Source organism: Anopheles coluzzii, chromosome 2 (genome assembly GCF_943734685.1).
Source record: "Anopheles coluzzii chromosome 2, AcolN3, whole genome shotgun sequence".
Taxonomy (NCBI): Eukaryota; Metazoa; Arthropoda; class Insecta; order Diptera; family Culicidae; genus Anopheles; species Anopheles coluzzii.
The window spans coordinates 84081431-84105672 of NC_064670.1; the positions used below are offsets into that span (position 1 = coordinate 84081431).

The 24242-nt window shown below is 39.7% G+C and overlaps 1 protein-coding gene across 1 annotated transcript in view; it reads right to left on the bottom strand.

The window, feature by feature from the left end:
• Positions 1–222: 222 nt before the first annotated feature.
• Positions 223–24242, bottom strand: part of LOC125906405 (ankyrin repeat domain-containing protein SOWAHB-like) — a 53707-nt gene continuing 29687 nt past the window's right edge. Inside the window, exon 5 of the mRNA XM_049605011.1 lies at positions 223–1084. Within this exon, the coding sequence (XP_049460968.1) occupies positions 989–1084 (96 nt within the window). The 3' untranslated portion in view covers positions 223–988. The remainder of the gene's footprint in view (positions 1085–24242) is intronic.

A 24242-nucleotide genomic window follows, 5' to 3' on the forward strand; every position in this document is an offset into this window, starting at 1 on the left:
TAAAACACTGTTTTGTTATTAAGTAATACAGTGACAGTGTTGTTAGTAATACAGATGTTTATGTTGTGCTATTACTTTATCTTTACGAACAATTTTCTAAAATAAATATATAAAAAATCGTTAGCTTACAATGAAGTCATATAGTTTATATGTTATTTATACAGCTCAATAAACGATTTAATTACTGTATCAACTCGCTACTTGAGTAAAGAAGTGTTACAGTCTGAAAAAAAAATCCGCAAATGAGATTTTAATGAGGATATCATATATTGTTTTACACCCTGTCAAAAAGCTTTCAAGCATAAAACACGCGGAATTGTTCTGGATACCCGTAATTTAGTTTCGCCTTCGCCTGCCAATGTGCACCTATCATTTACAAACCGTCACACGAAAGGTAAAACATGGGACGAGAAAAAAAAAGAAACAGCGAAAGTGCATAACCTAAGAAATATCGTTAACGACTCTGTTCGGTGCTAATTCGTTTTAAATTAATTATATCCAGCTAAGCTGGTTCGGGTGAGCCGACCGTGTGTTGAATGGGGTGTCAGCCGGCCTGCTGGTCGTAGCATGACCGACTTTATCCTGCTGTTCCTATCTTCGTCATTTATTTATTTGTTTTGGGAGATGGTCCGGGGACCATCAACCACTTATGAGATATGGATAATTTGTAGCTATCTAAATGGGTGCCTTTTCACGATGGACGACGACTAGGGCGAGTGTATGAATAAGAGGTAAAAACATGTTAACATATGATAGGTGGAAGGTGAGACTGTTGCTACTGTACGATAAAAGCTCAATTGAGAAGCTCTGGGAGAAACTGTTTCAAAGTAGTAGACTTATGTTAGCACTTCTGGCTCATCCTAATAATTTTTAACGATGCTCGTTTCAAAAGACACAAAATAGCTAAATAAAATTACATAAAACACATCAAAACTCAACGAAACGGTAGACAAATTCACAACAGTAACCATGACCGCATGAGCACGATTCATCGATCATACGTTTGGTCCCATTTTTGGCCGTCAGCGAAGAAAGCTGCTGACAATGTACAATTTGTACCCGTTTTCCTTACCGTGCTGATGTCCTGTAACGAAAAAAGAAAAGAAAGAGCGTTAGTAACGAATGCAAATAGAACACTATGTTTCGACCGAACCAGAAGCGATTCGTATAGAAATGTCCCCCAAACAATGCCAACTAATGTCACCTCTCACGCGCCAATGTGTGTTTTCTTCGACTACGTTCACCGCCTGACTGTCGTCAATAAACTGTAAGACAAATCACCTGATTACGTGTTTATGGAACTGTTAAAATGGTCACGAGCAGTTCGATGACGGGTTTTGCCACCTTACTGCCGGTCCCGTGGCAGACCGCACGTTATTTGTGATTTTTGTCCCCTCACCATTTCCCGACTGCATTATCCCGTCAGCTTATCTGCATCGTTCGATCGCGCGAGATTGAAATATGGGAAAATTAATTTAAATTCATATTTTTACGATTCACTCGCGTTCGTTCGACTCGTCGTCGCCGTCACCGTAGTCGTCGGCGGCGTTGCTGTGTGCATAATATCACATGGGCCCCGGGGGTACAAACAAACTCTTCTGGCTGACGTGAATATGTAATTTCCGAGGTTCCGGCTTGGACTAACACTTCGCGTGCCTTGTTTGGTTTTGGTTGGTAAAAACCATAACGGACATAACAAATAAGTTGAGTAAGTGTACAGCAACGAGAAGCAGGGAGTGAAAGAGATAAAAAAAAAGTTCCGTATGACACAACTAGGATACATAGTTTTCCAAGCCTTGTGTGGAGAGAGCGTTAGTTTAACCCTCCAAAAGGCCAAACAAAAGCAACCTCTCTGGGTATTGTACACGCTCACTATCACATGGTCAGAGCCAATAAACTACAACTCTATACACAGCAGAGTGGTGAAATTTATGCATTGTAAATTATTATATCGAACCATGTTTAACTGGCTAATAAAGCATTTAATTTGACTAGAAATAACTTCATCGCTCGACCAGTCTGAGACGGGTGATCCCCAAGCAATCGCAGCGATCGCACCGTGCTGGTTTATAGATTCGTCAGTAGTAGGGTGGCCAAACACGGCGGCGATGGGCAACCCAAACCAGCACGGAACGAGCATGGTGATGCATGCGTGCGCAGGAATCCGTGTTTATATGTCCCTGGGTAAAAGCGGGCTAGGCTACGGTGTTTAGTGGAAGGCTTTATAATTGGAGTGAAGCGGTCATCTCTTTTTTCCGGCTAGGGAGAATGTATACATTTTTTTCGTCTGTTCCGCGTCGTGAATTCTATCCACGGTCTATCCCCGAGCCTATCGTTCGTACTCTCCATTGCCACCTGCCCCAAGCCTTCTCTAGGCGCGATGCTTTCGTTCTTTATATGGCCCGCAATTTAGGTATAGCAGTGTTTTTCGGGCTCCACAACAACCATGTTTATGTTTTATTTACATGAGCAACCGCAATAAAAAATTCAAATTTCATCCAACGACTTTTTCATATTTATGAAACGACAACAACAAAACCCCGCGATTGAAATAGTTTCTACCTTTTACGGGCAGGTGTTGGACGCGGATGACAGAGAGGAACTGAAGAAATGGCCACACGGAAAGCTGTCAAGCAGTTTGCCAACGTACGGGAAATAGGTGTCGAGTCACATGTTTTCGGATCTAGCAGCAGCTCCACCACCACCATCACCACCTCCAAACAAGCAACGATTCGCTACGAAGCGCTAGCGACACAAGTTGCGATGGGAAGTAAGACGCCGTAGGAAATTCCTATTGTGGTGGCCTTCAACGATTAGTCCAATCCAACACACAAAAATGCAACATCGATTAACTCCAGCTGCGCGTCGAGATTATGCTATGGGCAACGCTGTGAGGCTGTGTGTGGGTCAATCGTTTTATTCTGGGCATCCCCACTCCTACCTAGCAGCCGTCTGCCTCTTGTCTCACTGGTAGGAACGGGTTCCCAAATTGTGCATGATTTATGATCGACTGGCGAATGGGTCCATGAGCTAAGGGAACGCTTTGCCTTTGGCCAATAAAAGTAGGTAGGAATGTACAAGAAAGAAGTGTCAATTCATAAATATTTGATTAATGTCAAATCTCTAATAGAGTAGAGCTAACCACGGACCGGGTCTTCGATTCAGTTTTGATTAATATTCTGATTATTCTAATTTATTCTACTATTTTACGGCACGGCCACGGTATGCCATATGGTTGATTAGAATATTCTTCGCCATTGCTACAGATCCACTTTAACCATCATGGGGTTGAAACGAGCACCATTTGATAACATACTTATGTGACAAAAGCTTGCAAAATAGACAAAGCTAACGATAATCTAGTAAATAGATCATAAAGCATTCTAGCCCGCAGTAACATTATGTATAAGTTAAGTTTAATTTCATGAATTAAAATTTTGGAGTGAATAGAAAATACATGTTGAAAGGACTTTTTTCAACAGCTTTCTATTATTTAATTTAAAAGAACACATATAAGTAAAATACAAATTAAACAAATATCCTAAATACAAGATTCTTTTCGTAAAAACAAAACTATGGGCTGTTCTAAACATAAATCATAAAAACAATCTATTAAGAATATCAAAATTGTAACCATATATAACACGCATGAATCGATAGCAAACATGTTTTTTTAAATTAAACCAACTTCACACCAGCCACTTCACACGTATTTTGGAGCATTTCGCATAGTTTAGCCACGCTCGAGCTGGTTTCATTCTTCGTTGCATTCTAACGTTTTCGTTTGGACCCATGCCGTTGATGTATTAAACATGCACCACACGAAAGATCAAACAGAAACATTTTGTCTTAATTATCCACATTTTGTATGAATTAATTGTTTCGTTGTAGGTTTTGTGTGTTGCTCGGCACGAATCTCAAATTGCTACATGTCAAATATTATTCATGCAGTCTCAAACGACAATAGGCTTTCTTTCGAGCCTTCTGTTCGTCGCTTGGGTTATTGTGATGATTTTGCGGTACAAAGTATAAAAAAAGAGAAGGTAGTTTGAAACAGCAAAAAATGTAAAACAAATAAACCAATCGCTATGCTTGAGCCAAAAACGCGGGTGGCAAGCACACCAGCGGTAATACATATTTCATGGTTCTTCATTACGAAGGCATTTATAAAAAAACATTTTTAACACTTTTTTATTAAAATTCTTGCACTTTATATTTTTTCTTCTCGCTAATTAAAAATTCTAATGCCAATTTCATTGTTGCTGTTCAAGGGGGCCCCGCATCTGAATTGGAAAGAAGGTATGAGATTAAACTTTGCCTGCCCGACTTTGGTCAGCTACAGTGAAACTTGATTAGGGGGGTCTATTTTAATGCTTATCATAGCGATCGTCTTCGTTATCTCTTCAATCGTCCTAGTGTCGACACTGGTGGGATGGTTGGCATTAATTTTGCTCAACTCCTTCAAACAAAACACCGATACAGATACTCGGAGCGAAAAGATTTGTTGTGGTTTTCGTTGTTTTGCAGACGTTACCAAAACAGAAAGGAACTAAGTAATAGCGGTTGTCTTTCCCAGGCTACAACAATTTTGCAGTGCATAGCTTTGGGTCGTCGCTTGATTAAACGCAGTCCGAACCTAGATTCCCTTGAACGTTGAGCAACAGAAGTCACGAAACCCGGTGGTAAGGAAGCAAGATTACATCATTTTGCTGGTAATCAAAATAATGATTACATATTGATGAATGACGATAATTTAGGTGCCCTCATATAATAAACATTTAAGTAACGTATCCCGTATTTATTTTCTTGCGCCGGAGCAACAACATCAAAACAACGAATGCACTGTTGCACGCGGCCTGGATGGTTGATTGTGATATGTTGTTGTCGCTTGTGCAGGACAGAGTTGTCGAGCAAACATACCCTTGTACGGTACCCACCGTACAAGCGGCAGAGGTGCAATTCGTTTTGATGTTTAATCAATTTTGAGTTAAACAAACTTGCTGCACAGCTCCAAACTACCATTTTCTTAGCTATTTCTTCATTGAAAGTTGGCAGCATTGGTCGACGTGCTATAAGGCGATTTGCGCCGTGTGGGCTTTCCGTACATCGGACGCGCAACATGCGAGGTAAGTGCATGATTGGGAGGAAAATAAAAATTAGTCAAAAATTGTTATAGGTAGTCGGGAGTGGAGATATTACGAGTCATTTTCGAATCTGCTTTGTTATTAACTTCCAATGCCGAAGTTGATTACAACCTGCAAGGCAATCCAGCCTGTGCGTTGGTTAGGGAGGGCATATTGCAAAACTGCACATGCGTCCGCGAAAGCGTATCTGATAACATTTTTAGAACTTAATCAACGAAAGAGAAGAGCTATTAAGCTGCATTTGAAGGTGAGGTAAATATACAAATTCCATAAAATTGCATGTTTTTGGGACATTAAAAAACCCATCCCAAAATAGTACTACAAATAACCAAATAACTGTCGTATTTATCACAAAATAACTAAAACTAAACTTTTGATAGAGAATTATCACCACAACACATTGCACAACATATGGCGTAGTGTAATACGCAGAGGTGTAACATAATTGGATCTATACTCGCTACTTTCACGTTATGGACACACTGTTCACACATGACACTTTTTGCATACATATTGTCACATTTCTCACAAAACAGAACGCTCATTATTAATTACACATGGGAAGTCAAACAAATAAAATATGCACCGTCTGAAGACTGCCTGTAGAATTATTTTATACTGTATTTAAAAAAAAATAACAAAGAAGGAACACAAAACGATCGATGATTAAAACGATCTACGCATCAAACGATAAATAGTTCAGCAACACGTACGTTTTGCTTGTTTCATTAATAACCGAAGGTTCGGCAAGCCCGCAAAACCTGATCGAGGAGATGCTTTTTTTAAAGATATTTTAATTACAACACCCAAACAGGTGAATCGAGTGACAGTTTTTGACTCATGCTATTTTTGAGTGTAAGGCTTGGGTATACCTTCCATTTCTTTTGGTGCAGTCTTGTAACTTGTGAACGTTTCAGAATGGTAAAGAAAGGGGTCGCATCTTATGCTTGACCCGTTTTCCACAAAAGCGATGGTGTGTGTTTTAATGTCCGACCGTAGCAACATACGTTAACCGCAACAAGGGCGCTTTTTGCAGTTGTGTTTGCTTGTGTGAATGCTTTCAAGTTATGCAGAATTATTATACAATATGATTAGGGAAGCCGATAATGCCTAAAACATGCTGTTTTACACCCATTATCGTTACGTTACATAATTATCGTAGAAGCTACGTACCCACACCGATACATGGTCACCGTTTGTCGTGTCATGAGTTTGTTGTATTGAATCGAAATGGAAAACACGAAAAAAGAACCCGTAACCCGCAAAGACCGTTCAATACATCCTCAAGTTCCGAGAACATAGAAAGGTTTTTATTTTATTAATCTATATAAAAGCTTCTAAGCGTTTGCGTGGAGCGAAATAAAATAACGAAATGCCAAAGAGGCAGCTGACATAAAAACAAACCACAAGACACAGGGAAAGGTCTTTTCTTTTAGACTGTTGCATACTCGTGACAGATCGCTGTTGACAAAGTAAACTTTAAACCCTTTAACTATCGGTGTGTCAAATGTTCAGATAACCTGACGTAGCAGCAGGTGGAACCATCCTGGCAATCGCATCCTGGTAGGGATTTCTATTTAGCAGTCTGTTTGCGAGCAAGTACAGCGAAGCTTCAGATTTTCCACGTCCGTCAGAGCAATTGCAGACATTTTGCAATGAATTTAATGCATTTGCTACATCTTGTCACCTATGAGTGTCGGAGACACATCCTCTGGCGGCAATTCCCTCGTGTTGTCCGTAGCTGACAGTCACTTGCACAGTACCCCACACCCCATAGTGCTGGGGCGGGCTTCGTCAGCGAGTTGCACGTCAGTTGCTTCAGAGAACTTTGCCGAAGCAAGACTTGTACACCTCGAGAAGCAAAACTCGTCCGGTGGAATCTTCTCGGTACATGACAGTTCGGTAATTTACGATTTTCTCCCATCGAATTCATCTTGGAGAAGCAGTTTTTGCAATATATCTTCCTTCCCTACACGCTGAAGCCCTGCTGTGGTTGTTGCTACAGTTGCAAATTAGAAGAAACAGATCTGGCTCGACGGAGTGTGTGCGTTTGAGGTATGGAGTGTGTGTGTGTCGAGTGCACCGCACGCCTTTCGAGCTGATAGGGTATGTGTTCTGTCGTTCCCAGCAGTATGACGTTGCTTTCACTTAAAGGAGACTGGGTGGGATCAAGATCAGGAACAAAGTGTGTCCTTTTCCGATATCATCTTACGGCTGGAGAGGAAACAAGAAAGGGGGCTGCATCTTCGTGCGATGCAAACGATGTAATATTATAGCGAAACTGGTTCTACATCGCAAATGCAGCAGGGGCTTAATAGCTGCTCGGTACTTTGTTGATAATACTGCCTTCCGGTTCATGGATTCCAATTGTGGAAACGATAGCATGAACAGTGGTATAATTCCACATGGGTGGTATTAGATATTTCACAAATCTGCATACAAAGAAAAACATATTGCGTTCAAAAACTTTTGCAATAAAACAAATAATCTTTGTTCACTATTAACAAAACCGCCTTACATTAATAATGTTTGTCCAACAGTAGTGAGTTCATGTCCATAGTGCTAGAATTTGTGCCCCTACCAAAAGACAAGTGGCCAAAAGTTTGCAGTCAACCATTTACACTTCCGACCATTAGGCTTTCCGCTAAATTGGGAAAGGCGTCAATACAGGACTGCTGTACGATTGGATACCATTCCAACAGATGACGATACCGATAGCATCTCTGGATGTGCAATGCATCTTCTTCGAGATGCATGATGGGCCTGTCGAAAGATGCGGCGCTGCAAGGCTGATTCTACAAACGCTAAGACAGCGGTATGGCTGTTAGACAAACCTTATGTATAAACAAAACGCAAGAAATAGGAGGCGTTCGGCAAAGAAAGTTCAGCATGCTGAGTAATGCGACATGTGGGGAGCTACATGAAAGACGATATTTCCATATCCATTAAGCATGATCTGCCGCAATCGCATGGCTTACAGCTATCGTTACTCTATGGGTAATTTCTGTACAATCTCTTCATTTGCCACTGTCATTTAAGCAGCACGTTGTGCGCGAAATCATGGACCGATTACGGTTGCGGAGTGTCTGCGGTCGAGTGCCGGAAAAGATGAATTGCTTACCGGATGATAGAATTATATCTTGCTCTAAAGACCAGTACCTTACAGCTAATGTTGCAAGGATTTACAGGTCCTTAAGAAGCCAACAAATGATTTCACACAAGCAGAATGACTGCAAAGGCAATAGGAGAAGGAAGAACGCTTCCCGTTATCCATGTTAAACTAGTAGGGAAGTACACATTTCTTGAAGACTGAAACTCATTCTGTATTGTCTAGTACGATTACGAATGATTTGTTAGAGGATGATAATATAAATTGTTACTAATTTACGGTGCGCAATTCTACACTTGATCAAGCAAATTAAACTTCTGGGTAAAATGTATCCGTCTCTTAAGAAGAGTTATAATGTGATGAAACGTATGTCATTGTAATTACGTTTGAATTGAAATCAAACCTCAGCCACTATGAATTTAACAAAACAAAGAATGCTGTAGAAGCAGAATAGAGTTTTACCAATTACAAGAAACAGTTGAAACTGGGATCGAATTTGAATAACAATATTATTGTACACAAGAATGTAAGGGTATCGTTCGTGTCCATTTTCGGGCATTCAAAATACTATATCCTGCGCCGTACCAACCAATGGTTCACCTTTTTTGCCCGGGCGGATACAATCTGATCGCAATCGGTATCATCTCTCCTACGCAAAGATGCATTCGTTTAATTTATAGATTTTGTATTCCACATGGCATAAATCAAAACGACATAATTAATTGATAAAAATTACTTAATTTTAGATTTATGTCTCTTTTTATTCAGGCAAACAACGGAAACCACGCAGTGGAGTAAAGCAAAAGACTTGAATCTTAAAAGAGCTTTCGCCCGCAAAGATCGAGACCGAAGAAAAGCAAGAATGAAGGAAGACGATCACGGTACGGTGGTGCTTTCGACCTGGGTGAATGCTCTTTCACTCGAGCACCGAGATTTCTCATGTAGTCGTTTCGTTAATGCATTGCGAGCGGCGACCATTTCCTATATATGTATCATATTTGTGAGCTCAGGTGAACCACAGGAAGTAAAATACCGCACGCACAGTCGGCATTGTACGTTCTTGCGGATCCGTTGCGATCTGGATACACCACCGGCTACGATACCGGACCGCAGTATCTTCCTCACATTCAATGAAGCCGCCAACTGTTGCAGGCACAGTTTCGTTTGTCTTTTCTTGGGCTTTTCACTTTGTGCCCCGAACCGGCAAGCGTTACTTCGAGGAGAAACATAGTCCTTATATTTAAATTAGATTAAAAAAGGGTGTAATGATTCATCATAAATCACGGAACTAACGCAAAGTATGCCACCCAGCCGAAGCTATTAATCAGATGTGAAATGTTGATAAAAATGATTCACTATAAGATTCTACCGATGTTCCATTATTGAAATGTTACAGGCGTCTTATCTTTGGCGGCCGCTGCGTAAACCCGAACCCGCGGTGCGTCGGTAGTAAGATGAATGGAGATGCGCTGACTACACTAAAAAAATATCAGGAGAAATATAGACTAATCGAAACCCCAATGTATCATCGTATAAGGAAGAGAAATGAGGATAGAGCGCTTTGACCTGTAGCTGATTTATTGCAATTAGTATTCATTTTCGAACCGAATCGATACAACAATTTAGTACATAGAATAAAAATGCACAAATCGCCATCAACAGTTCATGCGTCGAAATAGGTGATGTGCTTTGGCAACATTACCATACGCTCGTATTGGTATCGTATCACTTCCTATTCGATTGTGAACCTCAAGAAAAGTGTCGAATAACCCGGAGCTAGGCTGGCCTGTGCTTAGTAATCGAAGATATAAAAAGATGTAAAAACAAACGGCCTGAACGGTGATGGTGGCCATTATGGGAGCATAAATACGGAAAAGAAAAAATCAATGCATACCGTCCCTTGTTTGACTCTTAAAACACGCTGTGAGAAGAAAGTTCGATAACAAGCAAATGCACTCAAGATGCTAAGCGCAAGGAATGCTGTTATTGGCGGTGCGATTTTTTTTCTTCGAACCAACCATTCCTTCCTGGCTTCTTCTTCAAAATGCCTCTGCATGCCTGGGCCTGATTCTGGACAATCCTTTCACACCGTCGCGACCAGACGGGCAACACGACGCAACTAACACCACATGACCGCCGTTGTGGGAGCTGCAGCAGGATATATGGTAATGGTCATAAAGCTAAACGCTTACAGTTCATAAAACTGTTGTTACCGCGTGTCGTTTGCTACGGCTTTAAGATATAGAAAGGAGAAGATTTTTTTTTCGTATTTTTTTTTAATTTTTTTAATACTAAAAATAATACGATGGCAGTTTGCATTCGCCAACAATCCAATTTACACAACACCCTTATGATAAAATATGAGTGATCGTATTACTCCAAAATATCTGAAGCGATTCTTCAGTTTAATATAACTATTGGAACACCATGAGCAAAGACAATGGTTTAGTTATTAATTATAGACGCAATTAAATGATTATTTTCTGAGAAAGGAACGAATTTCTGTTCTATTTGTTCCTTATTATCTTGACATTTGGATAATTACATAAATGTTATAAACGTATAATATTATTTATATACATATATCATATACTTAATCGATGACTACTAAGCGTTAGCTATAAATTGTGAGAAATAAGAAATTGGTCGGGAAGTTTATCAAAAAAATATGAAGAATAGAATAATCATTCATTAATCCGTATGTTTGTATCACGGTGGATCATCAATACTGTTACTAATTTGGTGCAGGAATCGTAACCCATCTTGGTCTGCCTTGATTACTAATAGAGTTCGACTATCAGCGACTTATTGATTGCACATAGCAGGATAATCACTTCTTCAAATGATATGAAAGTTACGATCCATACAAGACTAGAACTTAGAACGCTCAGGTTAGTAAGTCGTGTAAGTTGACGACTGTAACATTGGATCTGTCCACGATCATCGATACACCGGCGGATAATTAGCTATCAGGACCAGTGTTGCGAACGGTAATAATCGACACAAAATTTGACATAATTATAATTTTTGAAGCATTGCATTCTAGATTCACGCTTTTATTCGACAATCAGGGAAAAAAGTCCTTTGATACGATGATATTTTTCTGGTGCATTCATTTGACTTTTTGATTTTTCCGTACTTGAAGTGAACTTTATCTTCATCGGAAATAGGTCTTATTTTCGTGTTTTCTCGTGAATTTCTATACTCCTGTAAGTAGGCACCATTTTTCTGGTTGACTGAGTGAAAGTATCAAGAGTTTCAGTTGCTAAATATTATTAAATGCACGATCCAGCAGTTCTGGCGTCACATGAAAAATGTCGAATGACATTAATCCTACCTTTTTTGCAATCATGTCATCGCAAAAGCACTGACTATAATTGCACAAATGATTGTCGCTCTTGTAAAGTCATGTCATGGTAACCATACATATCATAAACGATGAATGATTTCGATAGCCGCTTACTGCGAATGTCATAAAAAATGTCGACAATTAACAACATTGATCGGCATAATCAGGACGATATCCAATACTTTAAATGCAAAGCGATTAAATACAATTTACTGTATTATGATATACTTATATTTAAGTTCTATTTACTACATGAATTCCGGTCGAAATACAAATCAGCCATTTTAATTAGCGACCATGAAAGCAGCTTTACGAGAAGTATTTTGCAGAATTAACAGATCTAAAAAACCTATAAATGACCGTCAACGTTTGACCTTTATAATGTCTTATCATAAAACACAGTCCACGTAAATTTCATTTCATTTCATTTCATTTATTAATTCAATATCCGCCATCAAGGCTAAATAAAGCAGACATAAAACTAAATAAACCCTAACAAATATACAAAATAATTCATGAAAAACTAAGCCTAACTAAACTAGTCTTGACCTAGCAAAAAAAAAATTAAAGAGGAAAAAAATATAGGTAGAGCGTAGAGACTATCAAAACTTAATGAAACTTAGAAGAATAATTAAAGAGAATTAGAAGAAAAAATACGGTTACGGAAATGAATAAGGTTAAATGGGTCAAAAAATAATATATACGTACATACGACCATACGTTATAGACTTTTTCATCAAATAAACATAGAAACAGTGTTGTTTTCCATTCGCGAACATTCTGTTGACACATGGATGAGCAAACAAATCAAAGGGAGGCAAGCATGAGCAGAAGAGCTACCTATAGTTTTTTCACCCCACAACGTCACGAATTTTGCACGCCATGTTCTCGATCACTCAATTTAACCGTTCCTAGTGATTTGCGTTTACGTTACATGTTCGTACAATGGCTACCGGCCGCGACCGTGCAGCACCGCATCCTTCGCGGGTGCTTATTATACGTCATTAAATGAGTACCGCACCACCTAGACGAGTAGCCGGCCCGCGATCGTGGATGGATCATGGATGAATTCTTTTTTCCATGCCAAAGCCACCCAAGTGCGAAAGGATACATTTCCCTGCCATTCTTTGGTCTGGGAAGATGCGCTTGTCAGTTGACCATCGCGGGGAGAGCACCGCGTATGCACCCGTTGTTTATATTCGCCTCGCTCACCTGGCTTTATAGGCGATTGTTTTATCAGGTGTAGCCGCAGGATGCACCTAACTGATGCACCTCGAGACGCTGCAGTAAAACAGTAATTCATGCCTTATCAATGTAACAGTGCAGTAAGCGTTGAGCACGAGCAGACGGAGAGGTTGGCTGCCGAGGGAAGGATGTTAATTCTAAAAAACACAATTTTTCTACGAATTATTCAAATGAATTAACATCATTTTTGTTGCCATGTACCACATTACACTATGTAAATTGCACTCGCGTACTCCGCAAGACTAGCGTACAAAACTGACGGACTGATGGCTGCATGGTTGGACGCGGGCGGGTTTGGAAATTGTTTTACGCGAGAAAATGCGCGAACGATTGCAGCAGCAACCGCGCAACGCAATGTAACAAAAGAAGGAGGGATGATGAAGCCAAACGACGAAAGCTAGACGCACGAAAACGACTACAGGTGGAGGCCAATGGAAACAGCGCAATACAGCGCGAAACAAACAGAAATAATAATAATATAAAGGCATATTAATGTTAGCATATCAAACAATTAAATTCGCGTACGCATTAAACGGAAACGGAAAGCAAACATGACCGCGGGGGACGATGCAAGTGCCTAACGTGCGAGTTGAAGGGCATCGAATGAGAAACTCGTCTGCAGGGAGCGGCAGACACGCCGGAATCTGAATGAAAAGGGTGCGTGTGCATGATCAGTGTGCCGGTGGGGTTCCGTAGATGGGAGCCGGGTTGTGTTTTGTTCGTGGTACGAGTCCAAGGAAAACTGTTGCGCGAGCTTTTCTTTTCGATGCGCTCGGAAACGCGAAAATGATGTACACTCTTGTAGCCGTCTGTCTGACTGACGAGCAGCCTGGTGTGGGGATACTGTTGTGTGCGATTTGGCGTTTCCGTTGGATGCACGTGGTGGGTATGCTTCACGTACAACATAAGACCTCTCGACCACGTCACGGAAGATTTGCCTAGTTGCATATGATTGCGTTTGATTTATAAAATGGTAACAAAAACCTAGTTTCTCGAGACATGAACCACGGTATCAGACGAACGAACGAAGCTGGTGTTTGCACAGGGTATCGAAAGTATCAGTCGAGACAATGGTAGGCAGACGGGATGCCAATCCAAGCCACGAGGGTAAGAAAGCAGCAATAACATGCCATACACGTAGGTTTTTGTTATACTTCATTCATGGTCAAAACAAACGTGCCAACATAGTTTTCCCCTACCCATTTGGGATTGCTACACAGGGACAAAATGAATACGTGCCTCACATAGCATTGTCGAATGTGTGGAAAAGAATACACTGAATGTTGATTGGAGCAACCTCATTTCTCACACATTGCAAGCCATTCGATTACATTTCATGATCGCCAGGTGAAATGTTATAGCTTCTCGCATTGCAATTAATGCTTACACATTACACTGTATTTATATGTATGGCAAATAATTTGCTTTCGATTGCACTTCGGTGTCAAAAATATAACTTAAGTAAAATATTGAGTTTTGATACGTGACATGTTGTTTTTTTTTATACCAATACCCACTAAAGCATAAACATTGAATAATTTTACAATTTATCATTTTGGATTCGCGATAGCAACGTGTCCTCAAATCAAAAACAAAAATGCATCCTATCTTTTGTTACCAATATTTAAATATTGATCAGTACGTTTTTTTTTACAATTTACCTAATATTTATTCGTGCTGGAATATTCTCTATGCGATAAGAGACCCGAAGAATATCTTTAAATAAATACCATTGAAAAGATATGAATGTACATAACAAAACTAGTAATACAATAAAACTGTCCAAGACAACAGTTGTTGTAAGTAGGTAGCACCAGGATACTTTGTTAAAACTTAGATCCTGGTCACATTCAGTCAATATCTATTACAGTGAGTACGAGCTGACTAGAACCAGATAAAGAACTCATTACTCAAAACGACAAACATGAATCAGTTGATATCATCGAATCATCAAATCAGTTGGCAATCATAAATAAATAAATAAATAAATAAATAAAGAAATAAATAAATGTACAAGAAGAAGCAATCATTATTCCCATTTATTTGTTTTCCGACAATGTTTTGTGTAAAATAATTATGTGTGAGTTATAGCCGGTCTCGTAGTACAGTCGTCAACTCGTACGACTTAACAACATGCCCGTCATGGGTTCAATCCCCAAATAGACCGTGCCACCATACGAAGGACTGACTATCCTGCTATGGGGGGAAATCAATTAGTCACTGAAAGCCAAGCCCATAAGTGGTACAGGCAGGCCTTGACCGACAACGGTTGTTGAGCCAAAGAAGAAGAAGAAGAGTTATCATTTAAACAGACAATTCTACATCCAGATGAGAGTTTCAAATTTGCATTTTAATTGCACTTGAGAAATAAACAGCAAAAGAGAACACCACAAAAAAAACAGCAAAACAGCAGTTTAGAAAACCTGATTAACTACCCAATAAATTGACCCAACGTAATATACCAAAGTATTTGAGAGGTTCTGAAAGAGGATATTCCTTAAATTAATTTTAGAAAAATCATTTCCGAAGCAGATTTCCATCCCGACTTTGGTCAAAGGATTGAATTTTGATGCCAAAATACAGCATCGAATTTACACTTACTTTTCAAAATTATACTTCCATGTATGGTAAGCTTGAAGTATAGAAATTCGTATTGCTTTCAATATGTTAGTGTGTTTTGAATAAACGTTCTTGAATTGACTTGTTCACATTTGACCCGACCCGATAATATAATACGTTACATGAAACAGAAACCTACAGCATTCATCACCGTCCCTGCCGAACGTTTTTGATGATATGATAACCACAACATACGAAGAGACCAACTTCAGCAACTCGTTTCCTATCTCTAATCGACCGATGAAGAGAACTTCTTATTCATGTGGAGCATATAATAACTCTACTTTAATGCCATGGATGTCAGCTGATCGTGACAAAGCGATATGAAAATAGAATGCAGCAATCCTCAAGCAACCGAATCGTGCAGCCACTTGAGTGTCAGACGATCAGCTCAAGCCGGACTAGATTTCCCAAGCGCGCTGAGTACCTGCGAACCACAGCTCCGTACCTTCTCTATCTACAATCGTTCGGCACGACTTTCCGTCAACATAGGCGCTAGCAGGTGGAAATAAAATGAGTCGTACCAATAGCGAGCTTCAAGGAAGTTGGCAAATAAGTTGTACTGGAATTTTGATTCGTTCAATTGATTTCCCCAGTGCCCACACTTGACGTGTGTTGGGATGTGTTCGTTCAAGTAGAATCAGGAAAGGTTATCTTTTAGGTAGAAGGTCAGTAAGCGGAGCAAAAGCATAATTATTTTCTTCTCTATGGGAAGTGATGGTGGCGTTGTTGATACTCTCGCCTAAGGGCATCGATTGTAAAGGTGCGAATATGTAAAATGTACATGTTGAAAAGTGGTTTGGGACCTTTGTTGCAAAGTTTTGAGCGATCTTAATTTGCATTTCCAGTAAATACAACGATTCAAAAAATTTTTCGAAGATAAATAAATCTTGATAAATCTTCTTCTTTTCGATTGTTGTACTGGACCTCCCTTAATAAATATTTTAAAATTTTGTCTTAAAGCTTTGTTACACTAAAAAAATCAAACCGTTTGAATTTATAATGTTTGCTGATAGCATATATTCTAAAATATTAGCACTCCATAATCCAAAGGTTTGGGATGGTAAAGTATCAGATCCAAATTTATTAATTAGGATGATCACTATGTCAAATTGTGTATGTGGTACAATTAGGAAAGTGTTATAGAACTTGATCAAACATACTTCAAAAAATTATGTAATTTCCCATTAATTATTTTCATCTAATTTAACTCAGCAACCGTAGGTGCCAGGCCAATAAGACAAAGGCTATAGCGAGTAAAGTGCAGGACTCTCCGTTACTTACTGGTGTACTTATAGCAGAATAGCCTATCATTGCAAAAGTGTGGCCCACTCAAGATTAGAACCAATAAAGGCATGTTGCTAGGTCGCACGACTTGTCGACTGTACCACGGAACTAGGTCCACCCAAACCCAAATTTGTTTTTATTTAAGAGGACAACTACTGCAGTTAGCAGGCTATTTATTTCGGTAGAATTTGGTGTTGATCATCTAGTATGGTAGTAGTTAGGCAAAGTTAAAACCTTGCATAAATAACCATATTTCTGTGGTCCCATTCTCGATGGGGGCGTGTATCTCATGTCAGGGGAACATACACGCATATCTCTAACCGTACGCACTCCGACCTTTTGCTGATGGTCAGAGCAAGGGTGTTGTTAACTCCCGGCGGGAAATAATTCTAATTTTTGCATAAAAAGCTTTCCCCACTAAACATTTTCATTATCAAATGAAGCGAACACCATTCCTGTGTTCATAAATATCCAAAACTTTTTATGCACACATTGGCACTCGTTCTTCCTCTCTCACTCTCAGCCCATACACACATACAGCGTCCCAAAATAGCGTATGTGTAAGATTGAAAGTACACGGGGAGCGGCATTTGGGCGGGTGGGACGGATCAGTTCACATAAACTCCCTCAAACCTCGCTTGGGGCTGACCGCTTTAATTAACGCATCCTCATCTTCCTTCGCTAGTCGGGGTGGGATGAGTTAAAACGAAATGTAGCTTGTAACGGTGCGACTGGTCCAGAAGGTAAAACTGACCACTTTTCCGACCATCGGCCACCGGGGAGTAGTTGAGCAGCGACGAGTACTCTCGTGCTCTTATGGAAAAAGGTACTTTTTCCGGCGCTCACACTTTGGTCAACCAAAAGCGGACAGGAAATTGGTGACCTCCCCTCGTGCCGGTGGATACTTCCGGCACAAAAATAATGTAGCTCCGTGTTCCACGGCTTCGCCACAGAACATGACCAATCTGCATTGGGGAGCGAAAGGAATGAAGAAAGAGCTTACCGACGCCATGTAAGTGAGAGTGAGGGCCACATATGCGAAGCCACATCGTATACTACATTCTTAGTGAAATAATAGTGCTGAAAAAAGCAACCACACTTTGAAAATCTCGCACTATTAATCTTTATGGTTAATCAAAATTTATTACCCCGAAATGCTGTTTGGTCATGCAATAGTTTTTTTTGATGTGAGGCTGAGAAAACTTTCATCTGGTTTTTGGGTGCAGATAAAACTTTAACATTCAAAAAGAATGATTTTTCAAAACTTCAATAGCACAGAAAGACTTTGGACCAAATAGTGGTATAATGTTTTTTTTTATTATATTGTTTCTTTTATCGATTATCTAATTCACTTCCAAAGAATTTTTAATTTTAATTCGTCATTTTTTGCGAATCAAGCAAAGTAAAGTGAGTCAAAACAAACAATACATGTTTTCAAATGAATCGGACAAAACTTCAGGATATGATTACGCCTTACCGGTTAATTTAATTGCAAACAAAACGTAACAGCAAACTGTTATCCCCAAGGTTCGGCTCATTTCGTGTGCTCCCACCTTGGGGATGATGGATATGTTTTCGACAGTATACCGTTGCCTGTTAGCTCACGAGTTCAAACCAGCAATTCGTCCAACCGTGATCGTCACTGTCATTATATTGCCAAGATGAGCGAATTTCCACTAAACGATGACAATACGGTGTCGTCTTACGCGAGAAAACCCTCACACAGCGCCCACCGTTTCCCCGGTTCCATCCAAGTTTCGTGGAAATGAGCTGTGAAGCGTTAGACGCACGACTCGTGGCTAAAATTATCATCCATCCCCAGAATTGCTGTTAACCAGAGTGTGTCACTGTTTCACGGCAACAAGGATGAGGGATTTTTAGTAATTAGCATCGCATCAACCACACAAGGGAAAGGAACCCGTTGCCAAGTCGCGTGAGCCTGCGGCGGAAGCTACGCTTGAGAATGAGCCATATCTGCAATGTTTTATTAGAATTTCCCAGACCACTGCTACAGTTATCCACACATTAGCTTCGCACAAAATTGGGCGAATGAATGTAAGCAACCAATGGCAAAAGAAAAACAAAAAAAACGCGTAGAACGAATACTTTGCCCCATCACGTGCTGTCTCCTTACGAGCGAAGAAATATGCAAATTAATTTATGACAAACTGCGAATGCCCATGTATGTGTGCTAGTGCCAACGGTTCTAGTGCCATCAACGGGACACAGTCATATAAAAACAAGATCATGACGAAGGTGCGGGAGTGTACCCAAATAAGCAAAAAGTCGAGCGGAAAAAAGGAAATAATTAATCTAATTTATTGGTGTGGCGTAGTGTGGCAACGCACACATGTGGCGTGGTACGGAATGTTAACAATTTTGTATAAATCTTCTCAGCATGCGCGTTGTCTCACCGTGGGGATCAGTGGCGCGGGGGTGAAACAAAAGCGTTACCGGATTAGTGGAGCGAGTATGTTAATTAGTGAGTAGTGTGAGTGCGTGAAATGGAAAGAAACCCTTCTGAAAATGTTAACACACGGAAAACTAGGAATAATATAAGGAGGCATATCTCTATCGCTACGTTACATTTTCCACTGTACTACGCTGTAAAGCGAAAGAAAAATAATTTATCCCCGTTGATCATAGCAAGTGGTTCTTCTTTTGACGCTTGCTTATGTCTCTTGACAGATGTCCCAGTTGATAGTACATTGATTATTTGTCGCACAGTAGCAATCGGTCGGATGTTCCCTTCGCTCGTTGCCAGAATACGATGGAGAGCGATTACACAAACTTTTCCCATGCCTCCACTACTGGCGAGTTTGGAAATAGAAATCCTTGTATCACTAAACTGAAAACATGTGTTCAGTCAGTTAAACACACTTCCCATTCCGTCCGTCGCTTTCAAAAATGTATGATAAACGCGAGTTCGACGTTATAGTTTTTGGCCATACAGAAGCCTCCATTTCTTGTCTCTGCTTAAAGATGTTTCCCATTCGATTTATAGCTATCGTGCTCTCGCTTGCCTCTTGCCGTAGATTTGCTACTTCTGTTTTGCTCTGAAAGCAGATGCTCTGATATGTGAGTGAGTTGTAAATGCTACTGTCATCTTTTGCTCTTCCCACCTCTAACTTTTCGTCAGCGAGGGAATCATGCATCGCGAGGGAAGAGATTTCTTACCACATAGCCACCAACCACCCATCCTCCTATCGCTTTCCATCAGTCACCACCACCGAACGACAAGTGACAACCCAAAAAAGGGCTAATTACTCATTTTTACTGCCTCGATTCGTGTGCTAAATCATTTTCAACCACCCCAATCTGAGACCCACAAGACGTTTGGATGGGCTTGAAACGCATAAAAAAACTTGACGTAGGACCACACATCAAAAGAATGTAGCTCCCGAATGTGGTTGATTTGGTCACAAGCATAAATACATCGCAGTTGAATGTGATTAAAAATGCTAAAAGATCGTCGCCAACAGCCTAAGTGGAATACAGATGTTTGGCTTTTTTGCGATACGTGTTGTTATTGAACAAAGTTTTGCATATTACTTTGCGAAAAATACCGTAAAGAAGCATTTGACTAGTTCGTATTACGCACACAGATTTTCTGAACAATCCGGACAGCCAGCTTAGCAGCTTGAGGTCTGTGGATAATGCAGGCGTAAATCAGCTTTTATCATCCCCCGTGTCACAGTTCGTATTTTAGCCTCATTTATCTAAAATTGTTTGACACATAGATAATTTTATGGTGCATCTTGTCTAAACAGGGTCTCTCCCGTCCCGTTTGGCGCGGCCATAAATGCATTAAGTGTCTTTCAGCTTTTTTGTGTTTTTGTGTGTGTGTGTGTGTTTTATTCCTGACTTTTTTTTTCCTGTGTACCACGCGCCTGACTAAACGATACCGCAATCAAATCGAAAAACACGGCGCTGGGTTTATTATCGGTTGAAACTGCTTTTATGTGGTTTATGAGCACTGATGCAGTTAGCTCGTAGGAAGGCGCACAAGCTGGGTGAAATCCAACTTTCCACTGTCGTATGATTCCGATGTCTTCTTTCCAACTTTTTGTTTTTGCTTTGACAAGCAGTTCAGTTCTACTCCCTTCTGGGCGCCCTATCCGTGACACCCTCACAAAAACGTTCTACGGCAACGGCACTACGCATGTAAAACAATAAATTTTCTTCCGTAGCATATTTCAACGCATTCCTAACGTGACTATGGTGCAAGCTTCGGTTGGTTGATTCTCGTGTGTTTCGTAATTTACGACCCAGCGCCGCTTTGGAGTGTGTAAAAACATGGTGAATATTTCAAATGTTATGACAAAAAAGTACAAACACAAACATGACTCACGTCTGAATGTAATGGCTAATGCCTGATTAATTCAACTAATTATGTATAATTTACCAAAATCAGAGAGTGCATTTTCAGAGTTAGAAAGCACCCTTACCTTTCCAGTGAGTCGCTAAGTGCATATAGCTATCTTTTGAGGTTAATTTCATCACAGCAAATTAACCGCAAACCGGGTAGTAATGATATGAGTTTTATTGTAATACATTTTTAAAAAAAATTAAGAAAGTGTTTAGTGTGCGTTCAACAAAGGTATCCGAGATTTAAACCATTGTACTGTACTTTACTTGATTATTATTGGCACTGCAAATGACAACATTCGTATTATATTGACCACATGGACGTAGCCTCAAGGATTAAGATTCTTTTTTGTGTACCATTATGATCATCGTTTTTAACATGAAATATCCGGCTGAGTCAATGCAGCATAATAGAAACGAATATACAAATACAAATACACATCGTTACATAAACACTCTTAACCGCAGGATAACATCTACCGATGCATCTCGCCACACTTTCACATCGAACCAGATAAACAAAAAGCTCAAGCTTTCAGTGTAACAAAAGAAAAAGTGTATATTTTTTATACCAACATGATCTAGACATCCATGAATTTGGAATACCTAATAAAGTAGTCAGTGCATGTTGCAGGATGAGAATATGGTATACGGAGCAAAACAAGTGGAACAGAACAACAGCACCGACACACGATGCCCTGCGGGATACAAGCGGAGCTAGAAAAATTTCTCCTACGAAAAACAACAAATTGTTCTTGCTACTGGAATATAATGATGATGCTAATGGTGAACGAACGTAGTCCCGAGGATATAAACAAATAGAAGAAGCCATTTTTATCTCTAATTAGGATCGCCATATCTATGGCATTGAGTATGTCCAATAAAAAGTTACAGCATTGTTTTCTTTTCTAGTGTGTTGGATTTGTAACAAATATCCGCCTGCAAATATCCAACACACACAACATGTTGTATACTTTTCAGAAATTTATGTACAAATACATTACTAAAGGTGAAATTTGTATAATGCCCATTTCTAATAACATCCCAAACTTACTCAAACTTATTTAGTATAGAATTTCAAGTTGATTACTAGTTCTAAAACACGTGTTGAAAATAGCAAAACCCGCATGTACGATTCGCCAATCAACGAACCAGGATGTTAGCAGTTTTACGACAAAACAAACATCGTGTCAAACGAATGCAAAGACGAGTTAGCGGCGACGGAAAGCTGATGAACGAAGACATTTTCGTAACGAATTGGCACTTACACGCATGTGGCCATACACCTTGTTTAATGGATGTCACGCCAAAGTGAAAACATGCAGCAGCTCGTGCAGACCTTTTGCTTGTAGCCAATATGGTCCAAGGAAAATGTCGGTGAAAAATTGGAAAAAGGTATAAAACATAAACATGCATCTTATTAAGCGCGGCTAATGCGCCATACAGCGGCTCTGGCTGGCTCGGCGATGCAAAACTGCATCCTGTTTCAGTGCGGTAGTCATACTGATCGAACCTAGACTGGCTAAATATACTTCTTTGCAATCCCGAAAAAACAACCCCGTAATTGGAGCAAAACTTTGGCTTTTCCTCCCATCATACAAATTTTGAGGGTTCTAGGCGTTGTAAATATGTTTACGCTTGTTTTTGGCTACCCGGCTAGTTTGTCACGCGCTGTATAATTTATCGATCCTTCATCTTTCCGCTGCATCCGCCCTGGGTCCTGGGGAGGGACGATTGTACCCAGAATTTGGCTGCTGGTTGTGTCTGTTAGCACCCCGCACATAGCCAACCGTGGAAGGTGTAGTATGGAGAGTTCATCATGTTTAACGTCGTGTTAGACCGAATGTAAATTGTAAGCCTGGGTGTTTACACAGGGCAGCATTATAACAAGCAGCAAAAGTGCGCAAGCAGTACCGAGAGCGCGTTTGGGCTCTCGCGGTGAGAATGTTTTCAATTAGAACGACAAGAAACCTGATGCACTGATAGCAATTAGTAGGAATTTTCTTGTCCCGCGCGCTTGGGCAGCGCATTATTATTTCACTTAAATTAGAGAGCATGCTAAAAATATGGTGTACCGTTGTTTTGCGTCATTTTGTTTGATTCCAAATTAAATACCGAGCAACATACCGCTAGACTGGGAACGCATGCGTTGGTACGTTTGGCGCCGCCCAGATTGATTTTTAGAGCAATTTGTAAAATGAACTTGATTTTTCATGCATTATTTATGTATTGAATTTAACGTTGTTACAGTTTCGGCCGTATTTTTTTATTAATTTAATTCATAGAAGAAAAGGCAAAATCCGCACAATTTGTTTTCGATAAGATGATGGTTGATTTTATTAATTTATTATATTTTATTGGCTATCAATCAGAAAATATTAAAACATCATCAAAAAACTATCGATTCTATTATGACTTTGAATCGAGACACTTCACATATGACATAGACCTAATAATGTTTAAAATCAGGCGTCTGCATAAGTTTTAGTTTACGGGCTACATTGCTACGCTAATAATTTTGTAGAAGGTAATTTTCAGCTTAGTTTTAACCAACAGGTTAACGTTAAAATATTCTGTGTAGTAAAAAATACTAACTGAAAATGATAAATTTGAATAGTTTATCAAATGTATGAATTTCTTTTTAAAATAGTTATCATATATTTTTGAAAAAATAGTAAAAATCATCAATAATTTCCTTGGACGTTTACAAAGAAAAAAGGCTATCGAGGTTGTGGATCCGGATTCTTTGCTTTAAATGCAAATAGACGCACTGTTAGCATAGTTCGCAGTGTAAAAGTGCAAATTCAAATAAAATCAAATAATGAAAGGCTATTTAACACTAATTTGTTCTAACCCAAATACCGCATTTCTTTTCGGTCAAAACTATGGCCCAAGATTTTTTTTTCTTATTCAGAAGGAACGGCTTCGGCCGTATCACTGAAAAGATTTCATACTTAAAAACAGAACAAATGTTCAATAAAAATGGATTTCTGGGCCAAACAGTTCCCTGAACTCATTAGGTACAATAACTACCATTAGTAACTTCTAACCTACGATTAGCTTTCTCGGTCGCGATGAAGTTGGCGTGCTGGAAACAGCAACCACAACATTGTATTCAACT